Genomic DNA, 27,502 nt, shown 5'->3' with positions numbered 1-27,502 from the left:
TTTCTGAATAAAAATATGTCAAAGAATAACATAATATCCAACTAGAATAGTTTATTTGTTTTAACGGTCCTCCAAGACTTCGATATCTGTTCGATATCTGATGGAGATTTAGAATTCACACAAATTTGTTCGTTGATTCATTTTAATATTCTATAGATCATTTGCCGAAATCGATCTGATCGGACAACTATGTATATCGCAAATCTCCCATACAACCGATTAGTCTAGTTAAAAATTTCTGGCTCCATAGGCTCTGATGCAAAGCTATTTAGAATGATTCGTATAACATTTCCCGCAAACAGACCCGTTCTAGTAAAATTACCGAAACTTCAAATTTACTTATCATTCGAAAGAACATTCTTTATTATTTATCTTTTGAAGATTATCTCTTTCAAATATTGGCCGCGGCTACGTCTCAGATGGTCCATCCGTTGAGTCCATTTATCGATAACTCGTTCGAGCATTTCGACTAGTAACTGGCAAATGGAACTCGTGATGTTTTTTTCCAAGGCCTGACTCGAAGTGGGATTGTTCGCATAGCCTTTAGATTTTACATATCCCCACAGGAAATAGTTTAACGGTATGATATCATATGATCTTGGTGGCCAATCGATCGGCCCGAAACGTGAAATTATCTGCTCACCGAAGAGTTCTCTCAATAAATCCATTGTATGGTGCAATGTGTGAGATGTGCGTCATCTTGTTGAAGCCAAATGTCGCCGGAATCACAAGCTTCAATTTCAGACATCAAATAGTCGGTTACCTTGGAGCGATAACAGCCGTCATTGACGTTCTTACCGGCATCATTTTTGAAGAAATATGGACCGATGATTCCAACGGCCCACAAACCACACGAACGTGTTGTTTTTTCTAGATGAATTTCTTCAGGTTGCTCTTCGGCCCAAAAGCGGCAATTTTGCTTGTTTAAATATCCTTTTTCTTGGAAATTTTTAAGAGCCCATAGAGCGAAGCGATGTGGCTTGGGAAGGTCGAGCTGCTTCAGTTCTTGCACAAGCAGTGTTTGTACGCTTTCCATTTGAGATCGTAACGTAAAATGCGCGAAGTCGTTCCATACGTCAGTCCGAGTTGCTACGAACCGCGACGAATCGACTCTCCATAGCCTTCGTGTACAATCTCCAATACGGCAGCTACATTTTCTCCACTGCGTGCTGGCCGTGATCTTTTCGGTCGAATATTATCTAATATTGAATGCTGGTTTTCAAGATGACCAAAAGTTGAGCGAAACGCACGAAACCAATTATTTACAGGACGTGAGTTTTCGTAATAAAATTGAACGATTTTTAAACGTTATTCAGGCGTCAGTCTTTCCATGATAAATTGCCAAACAATACTGAGTAAAAATAACATGACAGTTTGACACGACTCAGGCGTGATCTCTCAAAAAAAGGCTATTGAAAAAAGTATCTCTACTTGGACCAGCCGTTAGTTTCGAAATGTTGAATAGCAATGTGTTCAGGGGATGAAACTCAAAAATTTTTAGCAAAAGGTGATTCTAAAAGGACACTCTATCGAGAAGATGTAAACCATTTTTTGAAGCGACTCAACTCACAAAAATTAGATAAGTTTAGAAAAATTAACGGTCCGCGGCTTTGGTTCCACATTCGGATTGTTGCTATAAGCATGGTGCAAGATCCTTTACTATACAATCCTTTACGATGGCTATAACTAATTTCAACTGCTTTCTTATTTATATATTTTCTCACTAACTAAAAAGTAAATCAGATTTTCTCCATCAAAAACAAATCTTGTAATGGAATAGCAAATCCTCGAGCAATTTCTGCCGATTTCTTAACTTTAAAGCTAAATTGGTTTAACAAACTTTCACAAATTAGCCAATTCGATGTCTTCCACCTGTTGCGTATTGAAAGCAAACGCGATTTATTAACGTGAATAACAACAACAATCAGGAACGATGTGCATATAATTCAAACGGAATTCGCACACACATACACACACATGCGTCTGTGATATGAGCGAAATGCAAATAATTAATATTAACCGACAACATTTCCGTCTCTCGTGAAAGCAAAAATAAATTTCATGCAAAGCATTAGAGTAAGGAGATAAGCTAACTGGAAAACAAATGTACCTCATATCCGCCAAACAAAGCATTAGCACCAATGCAAGCCATTAACACACCAGCTGCCGCCGCCGCCGCCGGAGGGGGAACGTTGCCAGCACAACGTACGAGCTCACATGTTGGTGACTGAGCAGATTGAAACCGAAACTGATGCGGCGTTGCAAGCCATTTTTGCCGCTTTCCTCGCTAAACCACCAATCCACCGGTTCACTAATCGAACAAGCGCGCCACCGTCCGACAGGCGAGCTGACAATAAGCAGCAAATTGAGTAGCGGACCAGATGCATTACAACAAATGCTCGGTGGGTGATGTTGCACACCCGGTCTGCGCAGCCTTGCCACATGGCAAACATGCTGCAAACATACGTTGCATGAAAGCTTGGCTGAAACGCTGCAGCGCAGCGCAGAATGAAGTATTGCAAAAGTTAAATGAAATGAGCATCGCCAATACCGCAAGAAAACGCTGCAACGCACCTCGGACAACTGCAGTTATTCATGTTCTTGCGTTCCTTGATACTGCGAACTCCAGCGGCAATAAGATCCATTGCTATTATAGCACAAATGCCAACAACAACGGTAACAATATCGCTCGACTACCATAACAGTATCAAGAGGCATCAGTAGCAGGAAGATCACTTAAGTGCCTGCGTAAATGCTTGTTTACACAATCATATACACACGTACATACAGACACATGAGCATCCACTTGGTCATTAGACCCAGAGCAATCAATGCGGCAGATGTTGTTAGGCACACCTCAACTTCCTGGTGCCATAACTGTAGCCGACTGGGCGCTTCGGTCGGCCCGCAGTGTAGGAGGCATCGCAACCATCTCATCCACAGCCAGAGGATGCTCCTCAACGACTGCCGCGCGATCACTAAGCCACTTGCCGCACACACGCGCGCTCGCTAAGCACACAAAATAAACCGATTACTTTTCCGAAAACAAATTTCCAAGCTGATGGAAAGCGAACCGATTATGCCTGATGCGGCCTCAGCGGCAGTGCGACGGCGGCACCAAACTGGCAGATTAATGCATCGCTGCTTGAGCGTCTGTTGGCGTTGATATCGCTGGCAGTGGCAGTGGCTCTGAAATTGCTCGCACCAGCGCAGCGAAAATGGTTGTTTTAGGCCGTCCACGAAATAAACGAAGAAATACGAGCGTCAGCAGCAGCAAAAGCCTTTTAGCGTTTGCGAGTTGATTAATTGTGTTAACGTCATAAACGTGATGATATCGTAATGGCAGCGTATTACTCAGCTGTCGCGCGCTCGGCTTGGCGGTCGGTGGACCGGCACAGCAAGTGCTGTTACTATTTCACTTCATCCTCATTGCTTTGTTTTGGGCAGCATTTACATATAACTGTTGTTGTTGGTGGTGGTCTTGCTTGGGTTTTATCGTGAAACACATATTATTGATAAATGATCTGCATAAGCTGTTGTTGTTCTCCGTTGATGCAGATGCTTAAGTAAAACTTTGTAGAGTTGAAGAAATCATTAATTTGACAAAACCACAAACGGATGCCCACACAAAACACATCATTTAAAGTCGTCTCATCCCCTCAAAGTAAGCCCCGTCCGAGAAAACTTACTTTTGCCTAAGTTTTTTCCAGTCCTCGAAGCAGTCGTAATAGTTTTTCCTTGGTAGAGCCTTGAAGGTCTTTTTAATTCGGTTTTTATCTCCTGAATGAAGTCCCTGCATCCGTTTGCTTGAGTTTGCTAAATAGTCACACGTCGAATGAAACTAAATCACGGTGCTTGCGGAGCGTTATGAGTCCAATTTTTGGCAAAAACCTTGCGAATAACAAATGCTGTATGACAATGTGATGAAGGATCCAAGAGTTATTCGTCCTTGGGCAAACGGCGCATAACGCTCAAAAATATTCTTTGTGAACAGTTTAGTCCTACAAGCGGAGTATATGACCACAGAGATAAGATAGAGGAATAATAATGCTAAGTGAAGCAGGTAAGGAATGGCTACGATTGGATGATATCGAACGCTCGATACTTATACAAACTAAACTTGAATTAAAAAGTTAAGGCTAACAGGTATCTTCTCCTTTATTAGCGCTGGCAACGCTTACGTGGTTATATCAACTCGCCAGTCGTTCTTCCTCTTCGCTGTTTGGCGCCAATTGGAGATTCCAACTGTAGCCAGGTCCTCCTCCACCTGGTCTTTCCAACAGAGTTGAGGCCTTCCTCTTCCTCTGCTTTCCCCGTTGTTACTGCGTCGAATACTCTCTGAGCTGCGTCATTTTCATCCATCCGGACGACATGATCTAGGCAGCGTAGCCGCTGTCTCTTAATTCGCTGAACTATGTCAATGTCGTCGTATCCGAGGCTGTCTTGCAAAGTTTCAAGAAAATCGTACGTTTTCGAGCTAACTTTTGTTCAGCGATGAAGCCCATTTCTGGGTCAGTGGGAATGCAAACAAGCAAAATTGCCGATTTCGGTCCGAAGAGCAACCTGAAGAGATTCAAGCGCTGCAATTTCATCCAGAAATTGGTTTGTCGGCTGGTGAATTCATCGGTCCATATTTCTTCAAAAATGATGTGATTTCGGCGATATTTGATTTCACCAACGACATTTCCCACACATCGCTCCAATCTATGGATTTATTGAGAGAACACTTCGGTGAGCAGATAATTTCAGATTTCGGGCCAATTTATTGGTTGGAATTCGTAAGATGTCGCACCGTTAGACTCTTTTCTGTGGGGATACGTGAAGTCTATGAGGACATTCAAGCTTCAATTCAGTCCTTGAAGCCAGTAACCAGTCGAAATGCTCGAACGAATCATCGAAAATTGGACTCAATGTAGCCGCAGCCAACAATTGAAAGAGATAATCTTCAAAAGATAAATACCAAAGAATGTTCTTTCGAATGATAGTAAACATTTTTGAAGTTTCTGTGTTTTTTCAATAAAAAAGTAGGGAACCTCGAAATGAATTACCCTATATACAAGTATAATGTTTCGAATAAACAATATTTGACTTTTTGGCATTAACCAAGCCCCAACATTGTGCGTTAGAGAAGTTTTCTATTGCAGAATCATTTTCGAACGTTCGTGACACCTTCGTAGAGGTGAAGCCTTTCTTCCGCTTCTTCATTCGCCTCCTCTAACTTTGGCACTATGCTCCCTCGGGGTCGTAATGCAAGACCATATTATTATATTCAAAATAATATTTTTTACCGATATAAAAGAACAAGTTATGCTTTTCGCATACTTCGTGAAAGTCTGTCTGCCAAGCAAAACCTAAATTACTATTTCGTGAGAGGTTCTAATGCTGAACTAACAACGGCATTTGAGCAAACAATCAATGCCAACAAACATATAGAGTAGTGTGTATGTACAAGTATGTATGTAGCGAGGTCTATTCTGGGAGCAATCAATGCATAACTACATACATAGTTGACTTCTCGTTCAAACAAGGCAATTCCGAGAATTCCATGATTACGACAGTCAAGTACTATGTTCTATGCTTGTCAACAATTCTAATCTAGGAATAACTACGACAACAACAACAACAACAACAACAACCGCCAAAATGGGCATAGTAATAAAAATTAAATGAGAATGCGAAAAGAACGCTGGCATGCAGACAAACACACACGCACACCTACATGCATGTGTAAGTGAGGGCTCATGGATGCAATGTTGCTACATACTTGTGCAACCAAATTTGTTTGAATGCAATTGCCGTAATTCCCGAAACTCATTTCAATTAAAGTTGTTGGCAAAACAGGAGCGCAAGGAAGGCAGCGACTGGCGCTCGATGGCGAGAGGGACAGCGGCGGTGGCGAGTTCGACGGCCAGCGTGCATACAATTTGATTTGCCTTGACAATGACAATGGAAAAACCAACAACAACATCAAATAACTATTACTATAACAATGGCAACGCAGAAGCTGCGGCAACAGCTGCTGCTGCTGCTGCAACACGACAGTAACAACTCGGCAATGGGCAAAAACAAATTTAAATAAGACAAACGTCAACCAATTACCGTCAATCGCAGTTCAGTAACGTCACGGCCCTCGGTCGCCAACCGCCACAGCAGCGACCGCAGCAACAGTGGCAGAGTCGGCGCATACCAGCGTCTAGGTCAGTGCGTTGCTGCTTCTGAGACTCGCCTGCAGTTGGCCTAGGCAGTGCCGGTTGCGGGTGCGCATGGGCATGCGCGCGTATGCAGTTGCTGTTGCACGCCGCCATTCGGCGTTTGCAATTTGTGCAGCAACGCAAGCAACAAGCTCCCTAAGGTCAAGAAACTGTTCTTGATTGATATTTCTTCCGCGGTTGCACTTTTTCGGTTTTGATTAACTTGCTTTTCCATTTCTTTGCTTTATTTTGACTGCACCTCTCAGCGCACGGCCTTCTTACGACTGTAACTACAACTACATGCTACCGGTGAAATGCGGCCGGAGTCAATGCCACTGGACATTCCCGCTCAGCAATGTCAAATGGAGTATATTCACGAGAAACTCGCATCTGCAAGTATTTGAGACGAGATCCAGATGTAATGATCTTAACATTTTCATAACGCTGAAGCTTAAAGCTGTCTTTACTTGTTCCTGATTGCACCAGATAAATCAAAATTATTATAATTGGATACCATGATCGTTTAGATATCATCAGTCGAAGTTCAAATGACCAATCGGTCTACGCTCATTCTGAGCAGAGAGACGAGTGGATTAAGGCATATTTTCTTATAAAAAAGGCGTATGATTAGGCAGGTAGGTAAAGGCAGATAAGCTAATGATAATCGCGTGGATTCAGGAAACAGATTTCTGAATTTGCTGGAGCTGAAACATGTTCCGTACGAATTTTATGTTCTAGTAAGCATATGTGAAGAATTCGAGGACCCTGTTTTTGTTGTTGTAGTGACAGAATTCTGCCGAGTTGAAAGTCCTTGATCGGATAAAAAATCCGAGTCCGTTCCGGTTACATAGACCCGACTGTCGACAGGGACCTCCCGTGTGTGGTTGATCAAGCTCATTGCAGAAACCTTTTTTGTTAGTCGACGCCCAATAGGATATACCTGTATATTTAAGGCGAATGTAACGTCGGTGTATATCTTAAGAAGCAAAGCGGCTCTAAAATCAAGATGAGAAGACCGAGAAGTAGTTCTAGTCGATCCGAAGTCTGTTGCCTTAACGAAGAAATAAACTATGTTTAAATGAATTTCGATTTTATATCTAAAGGACAATGCCTCACAATGCAATAGACCAAGACTCGAAACTGAGGAGCGACTTAGCCACTTAACTCCAAAAAGAAAAAGAGGAATCTGCCGCAAGTGATCGGAGGAATCGACTCCGTTCCTAACCCCATATAAGTAGTGGAGGATCAGCGCAAGTACTCTGATGACCTAAGAATTATCAGGAAGAGACATTGGGGTCGGTAGAGCTTGGAGAAGATTTCTAAGCGGTTTGAATAATCTTTCTTCTTCTTTTATGGAATACATATGTTTTCTGATCCGCTCTTCTACTCTACGACTATAAGGACGAAAAGATTGCCATCTGGCAAACGGAAATAGCTCCGAAACTGAAAGGACAAATTACATTTCTATATTTCATGAGTATGAAATTCAGTAGATTTACCTACTGGGGCAAGCAGAACGTGTGCGCACCGAAGAATGTGCTTCCTTGCCATTGTCAATGACACTGTCAGCAAACGCCAAATGCAAAACAACATGAAATAGAGAAAATAGACTCAACAAAATAAATATGTCAGTAGCGATTTTTTGACTGCGGTCAAAGCTGCGGTAAGACCAACAAGTTGAAACTTCAAATGCTGATGGAGTGTTTACGCGTTCCAACTACTGGGCACAAAATTTTAAGACATTTCCCATGGACATGGACTATGTTTTCAGAAAAGCCGCTCTGCTTAGTACAAGATCTGTATTTGAACTAATAGCGGTAATCCCTATGCAGACAATGGAAAACCTCCTCAGGTATTATATGAATACGTTCTCTGACGAAAGAAGAGTCCGAAGACCATCTCAGCGCCTTCGATTGACAACGAGTTTTGATACGAACCACAAGATTAAAGTGACACCATTTCCGAGACCTCATACCATTTCCCAATAGGCAACATTAATAGCCAGTGCAAAGCTACCCGCAAAATGTTCACTGAAAGTATTCAACCACACAAACATGCTCTAGACAGCTTTTCTAAGCGATTAGCATGGCAACTGTTGTTGCCAATTTGTTGTACTACATAGCACGCGTATCATACTTGGGTCGGAAATACACATGCATACGAGGAAGAGCTCTACTAAATAAGGCAAGTATGTAGCTACGTGTGTCTATATCACGCGTCTTCAGTTGCCGTTCGTCCACATCGCTGACATTGTCGCATGGCCCATTTGAGGAGTGTGTCCCCGCAATGGCAGCAGTGACGTTGCCATTCCATGTCCCACCATTCACTCCAGTTTCTTAAGTTGCTGCTGTCATCATAGCAAAGAATCTGTGCACAGAACGGCAATCTGCTGGTCGTCATTGTTTCAAATTGACTTTGTCAACTCTTTTTAGACAGCGAATGAAGCGTATGAACCAAAACACACTGCACACACAGTCGACGTTTCCTGCCACATGTTGCATTTGTTGCACATAAATGACTCGCATGTTGCCCTTCAATGCGTTGGCAGCCAGCTTTCTGAATAAATGATGGCTAACGGCAAAGGAAACCCAAACATGCAATACTAATTGGAACTGGAGTTGCCATGGGCAGCAATGAGCCGTCAGCTCGAACGAAATGCTGGGAAAAAAAATAAAATTTCGTTAAGTAACTATCTTCTCCGAAAAGAGTTTCGGAATTGATCTCATTTTGAGACGAGTAACGTTTAGTAAAATTCAATTCTATGTTATCTCAATGACTGTTCCTCGTTTGGTTTGCATCTAAAGAGTATGCTCTGACCGAACTGCGCGGTATGAAGCTAAATATTGAGGTGGAAATCATTACATTGGCTATGTAGAGCATAGTGGAAAATTTGGACCGATGTCATCCATTTTTGTCAACTCGACGAAGAATTCATATTCGGCATAAGCGAATATGCACCGACTTCGACTATATTTAGATCTTCTTCATCCCCTTCATTTGCGTAGACACCGCTTACGCGGTTATAGCCGAGTTAACAACTGCGCGCCAGAAGTTTCTTCCTTTTGCTTTGTGGCGCTTGGATATACCATGCGAACCCTGGTCCTTCTCCACCGGGTCTGTTTCCCCCGGCGGCTTCTGCGTCGAAAACTTTCAGAGCTTTCAAAGTGTCGTGGTCATCATATACAAAAGTTTTAGTTATTAAAAATTCCCATTTTCGCAAAACTTCTTACCTTCTCATCTATACTATAATTTACGAAATTACCCTGTTCTAGACTTCCTGATACCCTGATGCCTATCGAAATCCCACGGAGACTCAGAAGCAATGATAAAAGACTGGACTGGAAGACAGTCCAAGTGACTAAAAAGATATTAAATGTACACTTGGACCCAACCTTATAGTTCCCTCCTTGCCACAAGTGAGTCATAAGTGAGACATAAATATATTCTCTGCTTAAATATTCCTTTGTTATATCATTTTGCTGTTATTATTAGTTGATATTACTTTTTTACCGAATCCTTAACCGTTAATCCACTGCTCATCGAACAGAATTGCTGACATTGTAATTTGTTGCACAATTTATACACTTCACTGTTCCGTAGCCAATTTGACAACTCACTTAGCGGCCAACTGAAAAGTGCTGGCCAGCAGCTATGTCAATGCGGAATGAGCCAGCGAACGCCAAAGCGAATTTTCCCAACCTCATTCTGTGCGCAATAAATTATCGTAACTTCTTTATTAACCGCGCATCGCCTGGTGAAAAATCACAATTTCAGACACTTCACCACAGCGAAGGAGTAAAGCAAAAGCCTAGCCCGAAAAGAGACGTTTTACTATGAGTGGGTAAAAATCTGCCAAAAATCGAAACAAAAAACTTTATAATGAAGACGAAAAAGTTAAAAGTTGCAAATTTCTAACATGACAGCGAGCACGGAGCGAATGCGGTCAGGGAGGCATGCGAATCGCGCATGAGAGCCCTTGAGCCAAAATATGTGTTCTGGTCTGCTATATAGAGAAATATCATTGTGATATATCACAGGCGACGTGAGGCGCACCATCGATGCAATTTACTGTGAAAAATCTTTAAACTTTGGAGATCAGCGAAAATGTCTTGTTGGCGGCCGTGGCCGTGGCGGTGGCGGTGACCACGGTGACCGCGATGATGGTCGCAGCGTTGACGAGGCTGCTTAAGCAGAGGCAGGGGACAGTTGCCGGAATGTGATGGCAGACACGAGAAGAATTCGCAGCCCCCAGCTAAAGGAATGCAATTTCGGACGAGACTGTAACGACAGCCGAGCTGTGAACAGCGACGGCAATCACGGAAATGTTACGGCCAAAGACAAAAGACACGAAGAGTTGGGGAAATATTCCATAACTGCCGCTACTCGAATGCTTATGTGTATGTACACACTTACAAGCGGTACTTTGTTGCTGCTGCTGAGGCTGCTTAAAATTCCGAAACAAATTGCTGTGGTCATGGTGCAAGAGCAACCATTGCTACTACAACCACACCAGCGCCAACACCGAAAATTTCGCCAGCAACATTACACCTAATGTTGTTGTTATTATTTTTACCTTGGCCCCCTGCTCGCTTGACCATTAAACTGAACTTTGATGTTCTCTTTTGAGCCAGCAACAATGTTATTATCAAGTGTTGCTATGTTCGTATTATTATTATTGCGGTCGCTTGTTGACCACGTCATCGCAAACATCAATTGACCCTCCTCCATTCGAGAGATCAAGCGTAGTAATCGCTCGCATAAAGATTTTACACTTCCGCGCAAGCGATTCCCAGCAATTGTTGCTCTTGTTAGAAGCACATGCCAACACACACCCACCCACAGGAGCGGGGTGTTATGCTCGCTTGCCCATTGCCAAAATGTACCTACCGATAGGATGAGCGTATTTAAGCGAAATGAAAAGCTTCTAACTACTCGTCTCCACTGGCAATAATTATTGCCAGTTGACTGCGAGTTTTTTTAGCAGGCAAGATTTTTATCTGTGGCAATATTTTTGTGAGTTATTTGTTATCTTCATAAAACCATTTATGAAATGACGAACTTCGGCATAAAAGTGAAACGAGCGCGAGTCCCTATAGAAAAGTTTAATCAATGAGCAAAATATATCAAAATTAGTCTGGTTAGCAACTAGAGGGAAGGTGGAGAGGTGATGTCCCTTGGCACAGTAAGTAAGCGTACAATAATAGGTTAACTTTATAGTGAAATTTATTTATTTAAAATTTCATACACATGTGTATTACATATGTTTAAATATTTCTGTAACATATACATACATATAATTAAAACCAATTGTACACTTAATTTAGTCTCCTTATTTGCAAGAAGTTTTCACTTATTTCGACTCCAATTTCAAGTCCATGCCTCACGCATGTGACCGAAAGAAGACCTCGAAAAGGACTTTGCTTAGTTATTATGAAATACGTTTTTGAAACAAAAAAACATGTATCAAATAAGTAGCAAAGGTGTCCAAACAAAATGCCTGTGTACTTTAAAGAAGACTATGGCATTTGAGAGTGACGCTCATATGGTAGGGTTCTACAACATTACTGATTTCTCGTCAATAGCCAGGCTTGCAAATAGTAAAAGGATAATTATGTAACTTATTTGTGAGACTTAAAATACCTTATAATAATAAATGATAAATACAAAAAAGAGAAACGATTGGAATAATCAATTAATTTAGGTCTGTGTTAAGCGTTAGGTCTACTACTGCTATTCGTTTTGTAAGACATAGTATAATATTTGGGCCGATTACAACTAAGTAGAAAAATTTTTTATAACAAAATTTCGTGAATAATTTTTCGTATTCCCGTTGCAAAGTGTAATTATAGTAAGTATACTTTAATGTAAGTATACTATAATGTGGGTGAATGATAAACAAAACCGGGATTGTTGAATTTGAAGCGTGCTATTTCGAATCTCAGCTTCTCAGCTTTAACATCCGCAATGCGTTTGAGTTGTCGTGCTATTTCCCGCACATCGGGTGATGTGAGACTACTCAGGGCCATTATTTGGCTGCTGCTACTGCTGTTGTTACATTCTGCTTGCGGCACTGCAGTATTACGTATGGTTATGGTTCGTGGTTGTGGATGTTGCACTATTGGCGCCTTTTTAACTGAAGAAAAATGTTAATAATTAATTGAAAGGGCAACATTGCCAGAAAGCTGAAAATTTTGCAAATACAGAAAATTATGTACCTTCGTAGACTACTTGTTCGGTGGGAGGCTGCGTGCGCAACCGTTTCAACGGCATTTCACCATTGATGAGTTTTGTGACATTGGTTTGGATTGGAGTCGCCGCTGTTACCGTCGTCTGCACGGCGGTCGCTACGGCATTGCTTGATGTGGATGACGTGCCCAAAGTGTGACGTCGCTGTGTGATAAACTCCAAATGATCTTGATTCTGGTCTTCATCAGTAAACTGCGCGTTCTCCACCACAATAGTACGATAGGTTGTAGTCTCCACATTTCCTGTTGTACTCGCATTCCCTACAGTTGTTTGAACATTGTTCGATATTGTATGTTCTACGATATCTTCCTGCTCTTCGCTTTCATCCTGCATGACATCGTCGTCGTCATCGCCACATATAGCTTCTTCAACAGCTGCCTGCAACTCTTTTTGCAGGGATTCAGATGTACGCTGATGCTCTATTTCTTCGTCTGGATCTTCCTTCTCACACTTTAGGGTTATACTCACTGGTTCCGATGAAGTGTTTGGCACTTTGCCAAAAAGATCGAGCGCTTTTAATTCTAGAGATGTTAATGATATATCTTTTTCGCCGGAAATACTTCGCCTATATTTACAGCGCGTTGTGTTCTTCCAATCGTTTAAGCGCTGGTAAAAAATGGAGATGATATTTAGAAAGACTCAAACATATATGTATTTACATATACACACATATAAATATGTAAGCCTTACCTTCCGCCACTCTTCTGCTGTTAGCGTTGGTCCACTGTTGCATGTATTTAACTTATCGGAAAGTTCCTTCCATTTTTTATGCAAATAATTGCTCTCAACATCGCGTGGAATGCGTCCTGTTGCAAAAATAGAGTCCTTTTCCATCATATCCAAGTACATCATATATTGATTGGTGGATGTGCGCTTCTTTCGCCTATCCATCTTGTGTTGTTGCTCTGACCCTTCCGACGCAATTTTGCCGATTTTTTACAACGATTTTAAACAAAATTTAATGTTTTTCACCAAATTTGTAGCAAAGCGCCACTTTTTTTCTGTAAACAGTCTTTTGCTAGCATCTGTCAATGGGTTTCAGTCTTTCGTTAAATTGCCAGCAGGGTTACCGCAGTCATTCTCCAATAGATGCAGCAATAGCGTCATAATAGGTAAAAATATATGTATTTGGATCCCAAAAAGTTTAAATAAACTGTCTAGCAAAAGCTTATCGAAATAAATGCTCGATGCCGCTCTAGAAAAATAAATGTTATAACCAATTATTTTCTTAAGGTGTACTTATTGCTCGAGAATTTCAAATGGAAAAATTAATATATTTCCCAACATGGGGAATAGTCTTCAAAAGCGTCAGTTTGCAAATTGCGTCAACACTGGCGAGCATTTAACGAAAGCCATAGCTGTCATTGCCAGATCAGTATTTCTGATTGTTACATCCCCGAACTCAATTACTGCTTTATCGACTTATGTCCCCTTTTAACGTAATCTAAATATTTGCTTTTCATATCCGAAAGTGGTCATATAGGCTACACATTTGTGACTAAATATTGGTAGTAAGTAAACATGAAAGTACTAAATTATTTCAAATATTGGAAATTTTCTTATTAATAGGGCCTTATGTGCTCTTACAAGCTTCAATTTATTTCTATATCATTTCAATAGGTACATAACACGACTTATCCACTTATTCGATAAGTTATCGTGTAACCAAATTTGCTACACAAAAAACTTATCGGGATGAAATGAAAACATACTATTTTTTATCCAAAACTGAACTAAAAAATTACTTATCACACCGTAGAAATCTGGGAATCACTTTTATTTTATTATAATTTTTTTTATTCTAATTCCAATGAAGAGACTGAAACTATATTTAATTAACAAATGCTGTAAAAAATTTAAGATCTATTTGAACTTACTAGAGTTAATAAATTTTGAATGGTTTTAAGATCAAAAATAAATATTTCATCTAGCAGACTAGAGTTAAAAAATATTCGGTTACGTATTTCACCTGAGTTATTACATTTGGCTTGCAATTGAGGTTTCCATTCAAGACACCTACCAATGACAAGAAAACAATATCAAGCAACAATCAGCTGGTTTTTGTGAATTTTTTGCTGCATGCGCCTTCCTTGCTCTCATCGCAAATCGAACAGAGCTATACAACCATTCGCCTATTCCAAAGAAACGTCCGATTAAAGTTACCAAACTTTCTGTGTACGGTGCAAAAATTGTTGAAAATATAAGATTAAATATTGATTTTCTTACTATTAAAATGTAGAAATTGGAAATTTGTTGTTTAAATATGGTTAAGAAATAAAAAAATTACGTTTTTGGAAAAGGAAATATTTAGAATATGGTCCTCGAAAAACGTGAAAATTTGCAAGCGGATATCGAGATTATTCATTTGCTGCAAAAGTGCGGAGAGTGAGAAAGAAGGGCGAAGCATATACGAAATCAAGTAATAACAAATTTAAAAGTCAAAAATGAAGTAAAAGTAAAAAAATTGTACCGATTTCAACTTGCCGATAGAAAATTCGAACTAAGAATATCTGCTTACAATTGAAAAGAATATAGTGTATATCAAAAGTCGGAATACGTACATCTCGTAAAAACCTTATTCAGAGTACAAATCGTACCGACTACCCCCTAATTGTTATTGCAGCCGATGGTCTAGTGCGAGTTTATAGAGTGCACACACTAGCACAAATATTCATTAAATATTAAATAGAAAAAAAAAACAAGTAATTAATTGTTAAACGCAAAAATTTAAATAGATCAAAATGTCTACCCCAGCAGTAGTTGAGGGTACGGCAGTTACTAGTGAAACCGGAGACTCGTACATTAATTTATCCAACAATATACGGCCTGCATCAGCTGCTGATTCAAGTGCACGAACTTCGGCCATGTCGACCAATACGTCCCGGCGTGGTCGTTCAGGTTCAGCGCGAAGCTCGCAAGGAGCAACTGAAGGAATTGAAAGTAGCAATCATAATGCTGTTAGTTCCACATCCAGTGCCAATGAAACTGTACCAGAACATGGTACTCCTGCAACAGCTGCAGCCGAGGACATAAATTTACCACAAACATTAACTCCTCTAATGCGTATAAAATTATTTGAGCTCTCTACCAGCAGCAGCGAAAGTGAGGGCGACGAAAACCAACAAGGCACAAATGAAGGAGAGTCAGCCAATAATGGTGATGCTCGGAGGGCGGCATCACCGCCACCGAATTGCGCAATTTGCTTAGGACGTTGCAAAAATAAATGTTTCACCGATTCCTGCATGCATCAGTTTTGCTTCAAGTGCCTGTGTGAGTGGAGCAAGGTAAGTCACCGTTACTGAATTGCCAAAGAGGCTATTAAAATTAATAACTAAATTTTTCAAAGGTAAAACCAGAGTGTCCACTATGTAAGCAGACATTCAAATCTATAATACACAATGTGAAGTCGATTGATCAGTTTGAAGAGTACCATGTACAGCCGCCCACCGTACAAATTCCACATCGCCCTGTGGAGGTCACTCTACGGAGCTTGCCATATATTTTTGATGCAGTAGTCGTGGAAGGGTAAGTATACATAATATATCTATCTTGCGGTATAAACTCTGCCAAACCATGAATGGTGTTGTTAATTATTTCGCCTACATTATTATTTGGTGATTGGAAAAATAAATTGCAGACGTGACTGGGAGTTGCCGCGTCGTAGAAATTCAGCTCACCGCATCCGTCCCGCCAGCAGCGGTATATTTTATCCTTCTGACATTGCCGCGTCTAATGGAGAACATGGCAATAGTTCCAACGGAAACAGTGTGTACAATCATCTCGTTTATCGCAACGAACTGCTGGATATGTACCGACAAGAGGAACCAGATGCCATAGCTAGCAGCGGCACCTTGAGTCAACTATGGCGTCGTTTTATATACGATCGACGTCTTTTTGCCCTACCAGTTTGTGATATAACGGGAAGATTCCGAGAAAGTACAGCCAGATTTTATAGGTATTTCCATTGTATTCACTCAATTACTATGTCAATAGTATTTTAAAATATTTGTGACTAATAGGGATAATCCTGCGCAAGTGCATCGTCTTATGCCATGGATCAATCGTGACATTGTTTGCTTGTTACGTAACACCGAGCATAATGTATCTTCGTTGTTGGAACGTATTAATGAAAGTCTTCTGCAAACAAATATTTTATCGCCTGCATTTCGACGCCGTCTGCAACCTTATCTTGGAGCAAAGACCTCACATTTCATACACGAACTAAATAATTTCGCGCGCTCACCCTACGACATGATCGGTTATGATAGAGCTGTACATTATTTACCACAAACACCTGAGGAGATCGTTATAGAGTTCTCATCGTCCGCATCGTCAGATGAAGGAAATGCATCAAATGACAATGAACGTAGAACGAGAAGCCGTAACTCTCGTACACGCAACGACGGAGAATTCCGCGTGCTATCACGCTCAGGTAACTCGTCGGTTAGTGGATCAGTAGGAGCGTTACTGTCATTCACGGTTAGTACTACCTCAGAAGGTACCGAGGCACCTGGCGTCACAGTTTCTATAAATGGACGAAGCGGACAATCTGCAGCTATTAATCTAAGTACACATAATCGTGTCAGTGGCGATATTATTGATCTGGATGACCTTGACGCGTCCATTGAGCCGGGAACTTCGCGCACAGCAAACGAAAGTGCTGCGGGAACGGCTGCAGCTTCGACTTCTACAGCCGAAGAAGCAACAGCTTCCAGCTCTTCGGTTAATAGACCTTTACAGCCCACCGTTACAGAGAATATTGAACTCACTTCAAGCAGTAGTGATGAATGCGAGTTCGTATTGGAGCGCAAGCCACCACACCTTCGGACACCCGAACTTGTCAGTCTAAATTCAGAAAGTGACTCTGACGTGGTATTCGTGGATGAATCGAAACCTTTGCGGAAATCAACATTTGCCAGTGTCGATGACGAAGAACAAAAAAGAGAGTTAGAAGATAATAAAAACAGTTCAACAACACAAATAACAACCGGGTTGGGAGAGGCTGACTCTCACACGGCTCGAGATCGTGAAGAGTTATATAATATAGGTGCTAGTACATCGACGGGCTTGCGGTCGTCCGGGGGCGGTAGAGGCATAAAGGAAATGTACGAACGTTCAAGACGCAGCACAGCTTCCCGACGCAAGCGTAACTTGCGCAGCAATCGAGGAAAAGACGAAAACCAACCGAAAACATCAACTACCATGCACAGGGGCAAGAAAATATATGAGAGCAGCTGTACATCGTCCAATACAGACTCAACATCCACCAGCAGTGACAGTGAAGATGAAGACTACAATATCAAAAAACACCGTACGAAATCGCAACGTAGTTCAAGAAACCAGAAACCAAAACGCTCACGAAGGAAAGGACCACAGCAAACCACCAGCAGCAGCAGCAACAGTGGCGGACAGAACTGCAGCAGCGCGAATAGTCGAAAGCGAAAGCTGAGCTCCAGCACAAATAAAGCGCCAAGTGATGATTCCAAACACTTCAAAACGGAAGCCATGAGCTCAGACTCTGAATACTCGAGTGATGACAGCCAAAATTTGATAGAACTGCAGCGTCGCTTACAAGCGCTCAAAGAACAAGAAAAACATGGCGGCACCATGGAAAAGATTAATAAAACACTCGCCTACCTAATCGACTGCGAAAAGGGCAACGACTCATTCAACTCGAATGGGAATGCCAATAACGGTACTGAGCAAATGCCCTCAAGTTCAGAACAGGTGGGCGAGTTGCAGGAAATGGACGCTTTGACAAAGCAAGAAAATTTCGATAGTGATACGCATGAAAATAGCGGTCTCAGTCGTCTAGTAGAGGCAGGGGAAGAAAGCTTGGACGTCGCTCAAAATGTATGCATTACATCAACAAATGAGAACGAAAGAACTGCCGTAAATATCGCAATGGAAGAAGATAATACGTTCTCCTCCACGGTGACGCAAACAACGACTGCCACCACCGTTACCACAACCCCGGCTAATAACCGCTCGATTTCGCGCGCCTCGGCCACAACCAACAACACAAACGACAACGATAACGACAATGGCGATGAACATGAGCACGATAACTGCAATGAGAACGACAATTTCAATAGTTCGGAAACATCCTCAACGTCTTCATCAACCTCGGATACCTCGGCAACATCACATTCATTGTATTCAGCCTCTAGTGGTGGTGAAGAGGAGGAGGACGAGGAAGTAGACGATGGCAATGACAACGAAAATGAGACGGATGAAAATGCATTGAGCCTACACCAACTGCTGGGCACACCAACATGGCTCGCAGATCAACTAACAAACCCGAGGCCGGCTAATGAAGCCGGAGTGTCCACGGCGCAAGGCGAAAGTGGTGATGGAAACGAGAGCTGCGACACCGACGGGCTATCCCCACAGCGGGTTGAAGCGGAGGCGGTTTCACTGCCCGGCATCGAAGATGATGTAAGCGGCATCTTTTTAAACCAACACGACACGAGCCTCGTCATGCCCTTCAACTACGACGCGGAGGGGAGCCAAAGCGATGCCGAGTGACAAATGCATGAATTGTAATATTTAGTAAATTTAGAAACGCCGCAAGAGGAGCAATGAAATAATTCATCCGCAAGAATTTGAATTCATTATTTTTCCACAAGCGCAAGCATTACTTAAAAAAATAATAATCTTAGCGATTGACAAGAAAATTCCAAAATTGTATGAATTGATGCTACAAAAGGCAATTGTAATTCATACATAACCTTATAGTTTTAGTGCTATAGTCTAGTTTCCAGATTTAAGAACACACCTTCATTTAAGCGACAACTCTTTGCAAACCCCCTTTATTTATGTTTAAGAGATTTTTGAACACTATGACTTGTGCCCAAAATAGTTGCGTGAAACAATTGAAGCTCGTCTACCGGCAAGCTGGACCAGTGGTGTAAAGTTATTAATAATTATATTTTATTAAAAGTAATAAATATAAATCCTACACTTTATTTTTAAGATTATTCCTCAGTAAATACAAAATTCATAAGTATAAAGGTTAACTGTAAAAGTTATAGTGACCTGGTTCTAGGTTAAGGATTATTCTTTGCGAAATCGCAATATTATAACACCATAGTTATGGAAATTGCTCCTTCCTTTTAATTTGCGCTTTACGAACCAAAATTGTTTGTGCAAAGCGAACTTGAATGAAGGTCATTCCAGTTACTCCCACTCTCTCGCTCTCGCTCTTACATTTTTCTATAAGTAAGTATTAGGTGTGAAGTTAACCACAAGCCCGTGAGCCCGTTGATTCTTTATCTCGTATGTGCATAGTTACGAGAACATTTTTGAAAACCCCAAACAAAACAAAAATTGTCGCACGAAATCATTTAAGAAACTCTGGTGCCCAAACCTTTGAACACACACATACATATAAACAAACCTATGAGGAAGGGAGGGTAGTCTGTACAAAAATGAAGCACACAAAGCATTCTTCATTCATATGTATGTATATTTAGTTAAGAATAAGGCACGTACAACGGGAAGTTCGTTACGAACCTGTGACCCGGCGAACGTTTAATTTAGCATATTGTCTACATAATTTCCCTTCATTAAAATAATAATTGATAGATTTTTTATTAAGAGCTGCTTATAAACATACTGTGTACTATTAAAGATTATATAACATTATATATTACTTAAATACAAAGAAGTATTTCCATAGACAAAACAAGTAAAACCAGTAAACCCAAAAAGTAAGCATGTCATCTGTATATTCGATTCGTATGCGTTAATAAATGTAAGAAAATATCACAAAGCATTCGTGTTTTCATTCGAAATCGCTTGGGGAAGAACAAGTAGAAGTTTGTTGTATGTTTTTCCAGCCGCCGGTGTTGTAATGCTCTCCATCCGGTCGACTGTCAGGTCTGCGCAACCGGAATGTTTCCGAATTCATCCCTGGAAAGGAGACCTACATTGGCAGTATTCTTCAAAATTAAATATTTATGTATGAATGTATGTGTGTATATGAACATATATTTATGGCCCACATTAAGTTTGTCACGAAGTGTGTAACACTCAGAAGGAAACGTCGGAGACGCTGTAAAAAGAAGAACGATCGATTTTTTTTTTTTTCAAACTTTAACTATTCAAGAATATGTCTATTTACAAGAAGATTTTTCAAAATCCAAATTATTTTCACAGTTGCTGCGGTCGGACTAGTAAACTTTAAATGCGTTTTTCTCGAAACTGTATTTTTCAAAGCGATACCCTCGGCTTCTCAGGTTCTTGTTACTGGACTGATTTACCTGAAATTTTTAGAGACTCTTCATTATAAGCTCGTGTATGTTTGGAACTATCCAACTCCCCAAATTATCTTTTTTACTGTTTTTTTTTTAAATTCGAAACAGACAAAAAAAAGAGGTAAAAAAAAATAGTTTTTTCGACTATCGTCATTTCGTGAAAGATAATCCAACTTTTCTGTAGTATCAGACATACCGACATTATTCTAGATTAATAATTTTATTTCTTTTGCCTTCAGATTGCTAAGTTGAAAACGTGGGGATGGTCACGTGCCAATTTGTTGAGACCCCACTTCATCAGCTGCTAATTTTTGAAATTATTAACTTTTTTGATTTTTCCTGCATTCTCGTAATGTTATTAAATAACTAATAGAAATATGGATAGAAAAATATTAATTGCCTTTTCAATAATTACCTGAAATGTATTAATTATGTTTGGAAACAATAAAAACTGTTTGAACCCCTCGCTCATTTCACTACTGATAACATTACAAATAGACATAGAGCATACAGAGCACAGAGGGTCCGCGAAGGGTGAGTGCACGAGAGGCGCTTTTCGAAATGCTAATAAAATCACGTTCAAGCGGAGACCTCTCACAAACACCACATTTCTAGGAACTAAAGAGAAAAGCTTGGCAGAGCTGCGTTGAGCTCATCTTGAATGCTGAACATTGGCTGCCACTCACCGCTATTAATATTAAAAACTGTTTATGTGTAAATATAATCAATAAAATAAATTTAATATTACCTGCTCGTACGGCACATATTTATTTAAACATGTAAATTCGAATATACTCATCCATGTGCATAGTATGTATATATGTGAAATGGTGAAACCCCATTGGAAATCTGTTTTAAACTCCGGCGAAATTGTGGAAGAATCGGCACCCGTGCGTGTGTGGAATTACCGTACGTGGTAGTTTTTGAAAAATTAAGTTCGAAGCGAATTCGTTCTACATTTGAGGATGCGACCTCTGTCTACCGAAGTCCTTAGACGCTCAAACTGACTGAGGTATGTTACACTGCATTTTACATGCGTAAATCTACAGAAAAACTCGTTGACTTCTATTTTCGATCAAATATATTCTTGTTGGATAGACCTTAAATATAAGTCAATACAATAGAAAGTGATTTCAGCTCAAATTAAACTGAACCTCTATCTGGCATTACTAAGCCATCTGGCATTACTAAGCACCAGTGGGTCTATGTGTGGTGTCACCGTGGCCGGCCAGTATAATCTAACTTAATCTACTATATATATCAGATGTAACAAGTGGATTAAAACAAGATTCGGCCTCGAGGATTGCCTTTTCATCGGCGCTAAATGTCGTTCCTTCCAGAAAGTTCTTGCCCTCTGACAACCGGAAGGAGCCGCTAGGGATCATAAGTAATAGTTTTTCATTAGCATACGAATTTTTCCGTATCAATGTTAGATATCTAACGGGTATTCACCGCATCGGGAACCTCCTCCTCTACAGCCGCTATCAAAGAAGCGAAATCAAATTACGCTTTTGACTGCCGCACCTCAAAGCGCTTTAATATTAATATTTTTCTGCTTCTTTTGCAAATATTTTTTACCTTTTCTCTCTATATATGTATGTATGTATGTGTGCTTTTCCATGTGTCTGAGTGTGTGTGTGATGTTTGTAGAGTGGGCGCCGCATTTAAACCGCGTTTTAATATGTTGGTGATTCAAAATTGGATAATTTCCCCATGAACGAGAAGGATAATTTCATTTATTTGCGTCGCAGTAATTCACGATTCCATCCACGCATCCCAATTATTTAATGAAAATGTGATTTCAATTTTCTTCTTTTGAAGTTAAAAGTTGCTGGCCACTGCAACCCTCATTCGGCACCAAAACGGTAGAACTTACGAAAAGAATTGATGTGCTTACCTGCAGTAACGGTAGAAGATAATTTATCAGCATAAAATATTAATACCGTATGGAGCATGGATCAGGGTCGTATTAGTAAAAGGGAAGTTGGGTTCATTTTTACCGCTTTGAAATGAAATGGATAAATTAAATAAGAACTACGGTCAAACATCTGCCAGAGATGTTCGAATACACAATTATTAGTAGAACTCGGATATTAGGTTAGGTTAGATGGCTGATCGGTGATCGAACGTACATATACCAGTATGTAGTCCTTTGTGAAACCATAGGAAATAAGAACTCCTGTCTTCGGACTTACAGATTGGCTAAACGCTTAGTAGTAAATACAAATTTTCAAGGGCGTTTAATTTCAACTGCCGGCAGTTCGGTGGGATGTCTGAAGGTATGCGCTTCCAAGTGTTTAAGTCTTGACCTCCCAACCCAAAGAAGGAAGTGTTGAGTTGTTTCCACATCATCTTCTTCCAAACAGCTTCTCCAAACGGCAGCCGCGGTAAAATTCCCAACCTTACAGCATGGACGCCAATAGAACAATGGCCTGTTAGAAGCCCCACAACTAGGTCAAATATATCTCTTGCGATAAATCTTGTGCCCAAAGGCTTGTGTGACAGCGCAAGTAGCGATGGTGGCCCAGCACTGGCCAAGCTTCCATTCTACCGATAGCGGTTCTAGGGTGTCTTTCCTTGCGAGGTTATCAGCTTTACAATTTTCTGCGATTCTGCTATGGCCCGGCACCGATACCAGTCTTATCACTCGATGCTATTGATAGCGAGGTTAGGTACTCCTCAACCAACACTGAACGCATGGTAAATGAGTTCAAGGCTAGTATCGCTGCTTTGCTATCTGAGTAGATGGTCACTTTTCTGAGGCTGCATTCCGAAGCAGTAAAACACTGCTTCCTTAATGGTTGCAACCTTGATCTGGAAGACACTGCAATAGTAAGGAAGTCTGAAACAGGAGTTGATAGATAGCTCCCGACAGTAAACCCCTCCACCAAGCTTTTACTCAACCGTAAAGAAGCCCTCTACCACTTTCCTCCAACGGCTTCTTCCAACCCATAGCTTCTTCGTCGGCATATAGGCAGAGAAGGAGCTGCCAGAGTTTAGTTTGGCGACACCATTATTAAGGTTTGGAACCCAGATTCTCTGAATCTAATAGCCACTTTCGCGGATTCAGTAGAATAATTATGGAGCTTTACCACAGCATGGAGTCTGACTTCGATTCCAGTTTCCAACCCAAGGCAAACAGGTTTATAGTTGTCAAGCCATGGACAAGCTTAAATTAAAATCCAACAACCTTTCGAAGGCGTTCCGTATATTTATCGAAAAACATGAAGAAACCGTAATGAATAGGGAGAGAAGAGCAAAGGCTTATAGTTGTAACTAAATTGTTATCCTTCCTAAATCTAGTCTTTAGTTCCGAACTTTCATTAAAGTAAATACGTTCTGAGCGATACTAAGGAAAAAAATAAGTAAGTCCGAAGATACATATGTTACAGCAACAGTATTTTCCTTTCTTCCAATATGCTATTCCGCAGCTGGGCGCAGCTGGGCGCAGCTATGGGGGCAGCTACGCGCTAACTGCAGCAAACAATCATTTTTGAGCGACATTAAAATAATTTTATGCCATTTCCGTGCTTCAACAAATGACGAAATTTGTTTGTGGAGCTCACCTTCCACAATGCTTCCACCCCCTCTACCGTCGCCAAACAGCGCTAAGGGCTTAGTGTTGTTTTTGTAGTTCTACCAAGAATTTCGCAACTTTAATTCAATGTCAGTGCAATGCTCACGCTGGAAATGGATTAAAACTTTTATTGCCGCATTCAACTGGTTCATCCGACGGTCGGCTACTGATCCCCAAGCCGCCCTCCTTAACCTTACCGAATTACTATAATTTGTTGCAGTGTTTAAGCACAACGCTCAAATGGAAATTGTTTTTGATAGTGGCTGCACTGACTTGGCTCCACTATGTCTATGCTGTATGGGTGTATTTATGTAGCAAAAACGATTAAGTTTTAGTATGAGCAGCTGGGCGACTTTTATGCACTGCTGTTTTTGAAGTTGTTGTTTTAGAATCCCCCTCCTAGTTGGCTTGCCATTCGCACAGAGGACATTGTCTTCGCAATTTCCTCCTTATTGTTGTTGCCGCGATTGCCTTCGGCGGGAAAAGCGGGGTTCCAGTGGGTGGCGTGGGCCAATGCAATTTCAGTTAGTGTGCACTTTTGCACTTCTACTTTCCGCGTTGTTGAGCAGTTCGCAAGAACTTTGATTGATTTCGTGCGGAAATTTGCGATGGAAGAGTTTAAATGGTTCGCAATCGTTTTACTTTGATTATAAAAATAGAGAGTTAAATAGTAAAATTATGTTTTTAGAACCTCTATGTATGTATATATAAATTTTATACAATTTTTTAATGTTATCTTGTTTTCTTATAATTGCTTATTAAATATTATCAACTTATAACGCCTTAAGGTATCTTCGTCATAAAGTCATCCGTAGGCACGAATATACTCATATTGGCTGAGTTTTGTATATACCATACTAATATTTGGTAGTCGAAAAAGTCTTTTCGTATTTCTAATCACACTTCAACTTATTTTTTTTATATTTATAATGAACTTAAATGAACCAAATATGTACCATTTTGGTCAACCACTTTTTGCCATTTGAATTTGAAGCCAACTTTACTTCATTAAGTGAGTTTGCATTGACCGAAACAAATGGTAGTCCGATGGTGCAAGGTCAGGGCTATATGGTGGATCCCTAAAAACTTCCCAGCCAAGCTCTCCCAGCTTTTGTCGAGCCATCAAAGATGTGTGTGGTCTAGTGTTGTCCTGATGGAAGCTCTTTCTGTTGATCATTTCTGGCCGTTTTTGATCGATTGCTTGCTTCAATCTCATCAGTTGTTGACGATAAAATGTAGAATCCTTTGACCAGGCTGGAGCAGCTAATACTGGATGATTCCTTTCCAATTTCACCAAACACTCAGGATAACTTTTCGAGGCGTTAATCCTGGTTTTGCGAGCATTTGTTGAGCTTCATTACGCTTGAACCAAGATCTTTTTCGCACATTATTGTCGCATTTGATCCACTTTTCTTCTCTTATCGTTCGCTTCATAAATGATTCGATCTCATTTCGTTTCAGCAAAGAATCGCAGATGTTAATTCGGTCCATTAAATATTTCACAGACAATTCATGTGACACCCAAACATCGCGCCTCTTTTTGTAGCCAGTCTTTTGGTTCAAAACTGTTTGATGATGAATGTCAAGTTCCTTAGCGTTGTCATGGCTGCTTATGTGACGGTCTTGATCAATATTATCCATAATTTCATCGACTTTCTCAACGATAGGTCGACCAGAGTGATTTGCATCTTCCACATCGAAATTTCCAGAACGGAAGCGAGCGAACCATTGTTGTGCTACACTAACTGATACAGCATCGGCTCCGTAAACCTCACAAATTTCTTTTATGGCTTGCATGGCATTCTTCCCTTTTTTTTACAGAAATTTCAAAATATAGCGAATTTCTTCATTAATTTCACTCTTTTTGAAAAGCTGTAACTTTTTGTCACCTTTTCCGAATTTAAGTTTTTTTAGTTAAATTAAGCTTAAAATCTCACTTTTTCAACACTGTTTGCTATGACACGTCGTTGATGTACATTGGAGGAATTATGTGGGAGACGGCCTTTCAAGTAGTTGTCTACGCGGGACCAGAGAACGATCTGTGCTAATACCGTTGTACCAAATCCAAATGGCGATTAAGCTCGCAAATCCAATTATTTGAAATTATCCTCAAACCCCTTTAATATGACATTTATACACATGCTCCATAATATATTTTAATTATTTTGTTTTTTGTTTGAAGCAACAAGCCACAAATAACCGTAAATGTATGAAATGTTGAAAAATGCGCCAGAAATATGTCATACAATTAATCATTAGAATATTACTCGCTCGATCCACACACTCACTCCCATCATTTGGACTAATAAGTGCTCAGAGCCCCTTCACATTTCATACAACGCAATGCCGGGAAGGAACATTTATCACTTGGAGAAAGGGTACTAACCGCCGGAGAATCATCAGTGCTTAAAGATAACGACTTGTTCATTTTATATTCGTACTAAGATAAACATTCATATTTTATTCAAATGACCTTCGGCGAATCGGAGAGCCAGAGCCGTGCTCGAATGCAAAAGCTGACTCGTGACTGCAGCGCGAGAAATGTTTTTAGAGTGATTAGTTGTCAAATGTTTTGTTTAAACACGAATTTAAAGAGATTAGTAAATAATTGACGGTATATACCGTAAATACTCTCAACAACGCGGCTATATCTCGCTGGTTTAAAGTTTTCTTGCTAATAAATAAGATTTGTATTGAATAGTTGATTTGTGTTGCTGCCCTTAATGTGTTACAATTGGTACAACCATTGCAGTTTTACTTTTAGTTTTAACCACGGACTTCGATAGTCAACCCAAAAGCGTGACAGACGCCGTTCGCAAGGGCGCTCCGAATGCAAAAACCGCAGTCAGCAGTGAAGCCACGAAATTACAGTTGCCAAATCCGAAAATGGTCACATAAATCGTCTAGCGCCCTCTAAAAACGATTTGCAAAGTGCAGAGAATAAAACGAAGAACTGCCTGCCGACGTTGCCCCAACTTATCACCGTTGCCATTGGCTATGAACTTTATGCAACATTTTTTGTTGCAGCTTAAGCCGCCGCGTTATTGCTACAATCTTTAGTACAGACACAAACATTCGTGGTAGATACTAGGTATACGTGAACTTTCCAGCCCTGACGGTTTGGATTTGGAGCATTAAATATTATTTATGTGTCAATTTGGCGCCATATTGAGCCTACACGGCTTTACCTCGCAATGTAGCAATGGGCGGAGGCGAAGTTCAAACTTTGC

The 27,502-nt window shown here is 40.5% G+C and overlaps 2 protein-coding genes and 1 long non-coding RNA gene across 3 annotated transcripts; 1 reads left to right on the top strand and 2 right to left on the bottom strand.

The window, feature by feature from the left end:
* Window positions 1–11,396: 11,396 nt before the first annotated feature.
* LOC126755968 (uncharacterized) lies at window positions 11,397–13,479 on the bottom strand. Its single transcript, XM_050468709.1, has 3 exons — window positions 13,128–13,479; window positions 12,407–13,043; window positions 11,397–12,324 (listed from the first exon to the last, which is right to left on the bottom strand). Exons 1-3 carry the CDS (start codon window positions 13,326–13,328, stop codon window positions 12,065–12,067), a joined length of 1,098 nt encoding a protein of 365 aa, XP_050324666.1. The 5' UTR covers window positions 13,329–13,479; the 3' UTR covers window positions 11,397–12,064.
* A 1,094-nt stretch (window positions 13,480–14,573) lies between these two features.
* LOC126755178 (E3 ubiquitin-protein ligase Topors) lies at window positions 14,574–20,211 on the top strand. The gene is made up of 4 exons (XM_050467562.1): window positions 14,574–15,721; window positions 15,784–15,962; window positions 16,075–16,392; window positions 16,457–20,211. The coding sequence occupies exons 1-4, from the start codon at window positions 15,179–15,181 to the stop codon at window positions 18,963–18,965; spliced, it is 3,549 nt and encodes a 1,182-aa protein (XP_050323519.1). The 5' UTR covers window positions 14,574–15,178; the 3' UTR covers window positions 18,966–20,211.
* On the bottom strand, window positions 20,205–21,170 carry LOC126755179 (uncharacterized). Its single transcript, XR_007666465.1, has 3 exons — window positions 21,111–21,170; window positions 20,563–20,701; window positions 20,205–20,493 (listed from the first exon to the last, which is right to left on the bottom strand). It is a non-coding gene; the product is annotated as an uncharacterized LOC126755179 (long non-coding RNA).
* Window positions 21,171–27,502: the final 6,332 nt, after the last annotated feature.

This window comes from Bactrocera neohumeralis, chromosome 4 (genome assembly GCF_024586455.1).
Source record: "Bactrocera neohumeralis isolate Rockhampton chromosome 4, APGP_CSIRO_Bneo_wtdbg2-racon-allhic-juicebox.fasta_v2, whole genome shotgun sequence".
Lineage (NCBI taxonomy): Eukaryota > Metazoa > Arthropoda > Insecta > Diptera > Tephritidae > Bactrocera > Bactrocera neohumeralis.
Note: the sequence above shows the minus strand (reverse complement) of the source record. Positions and strands in the feature narration are given on the sequence as shown.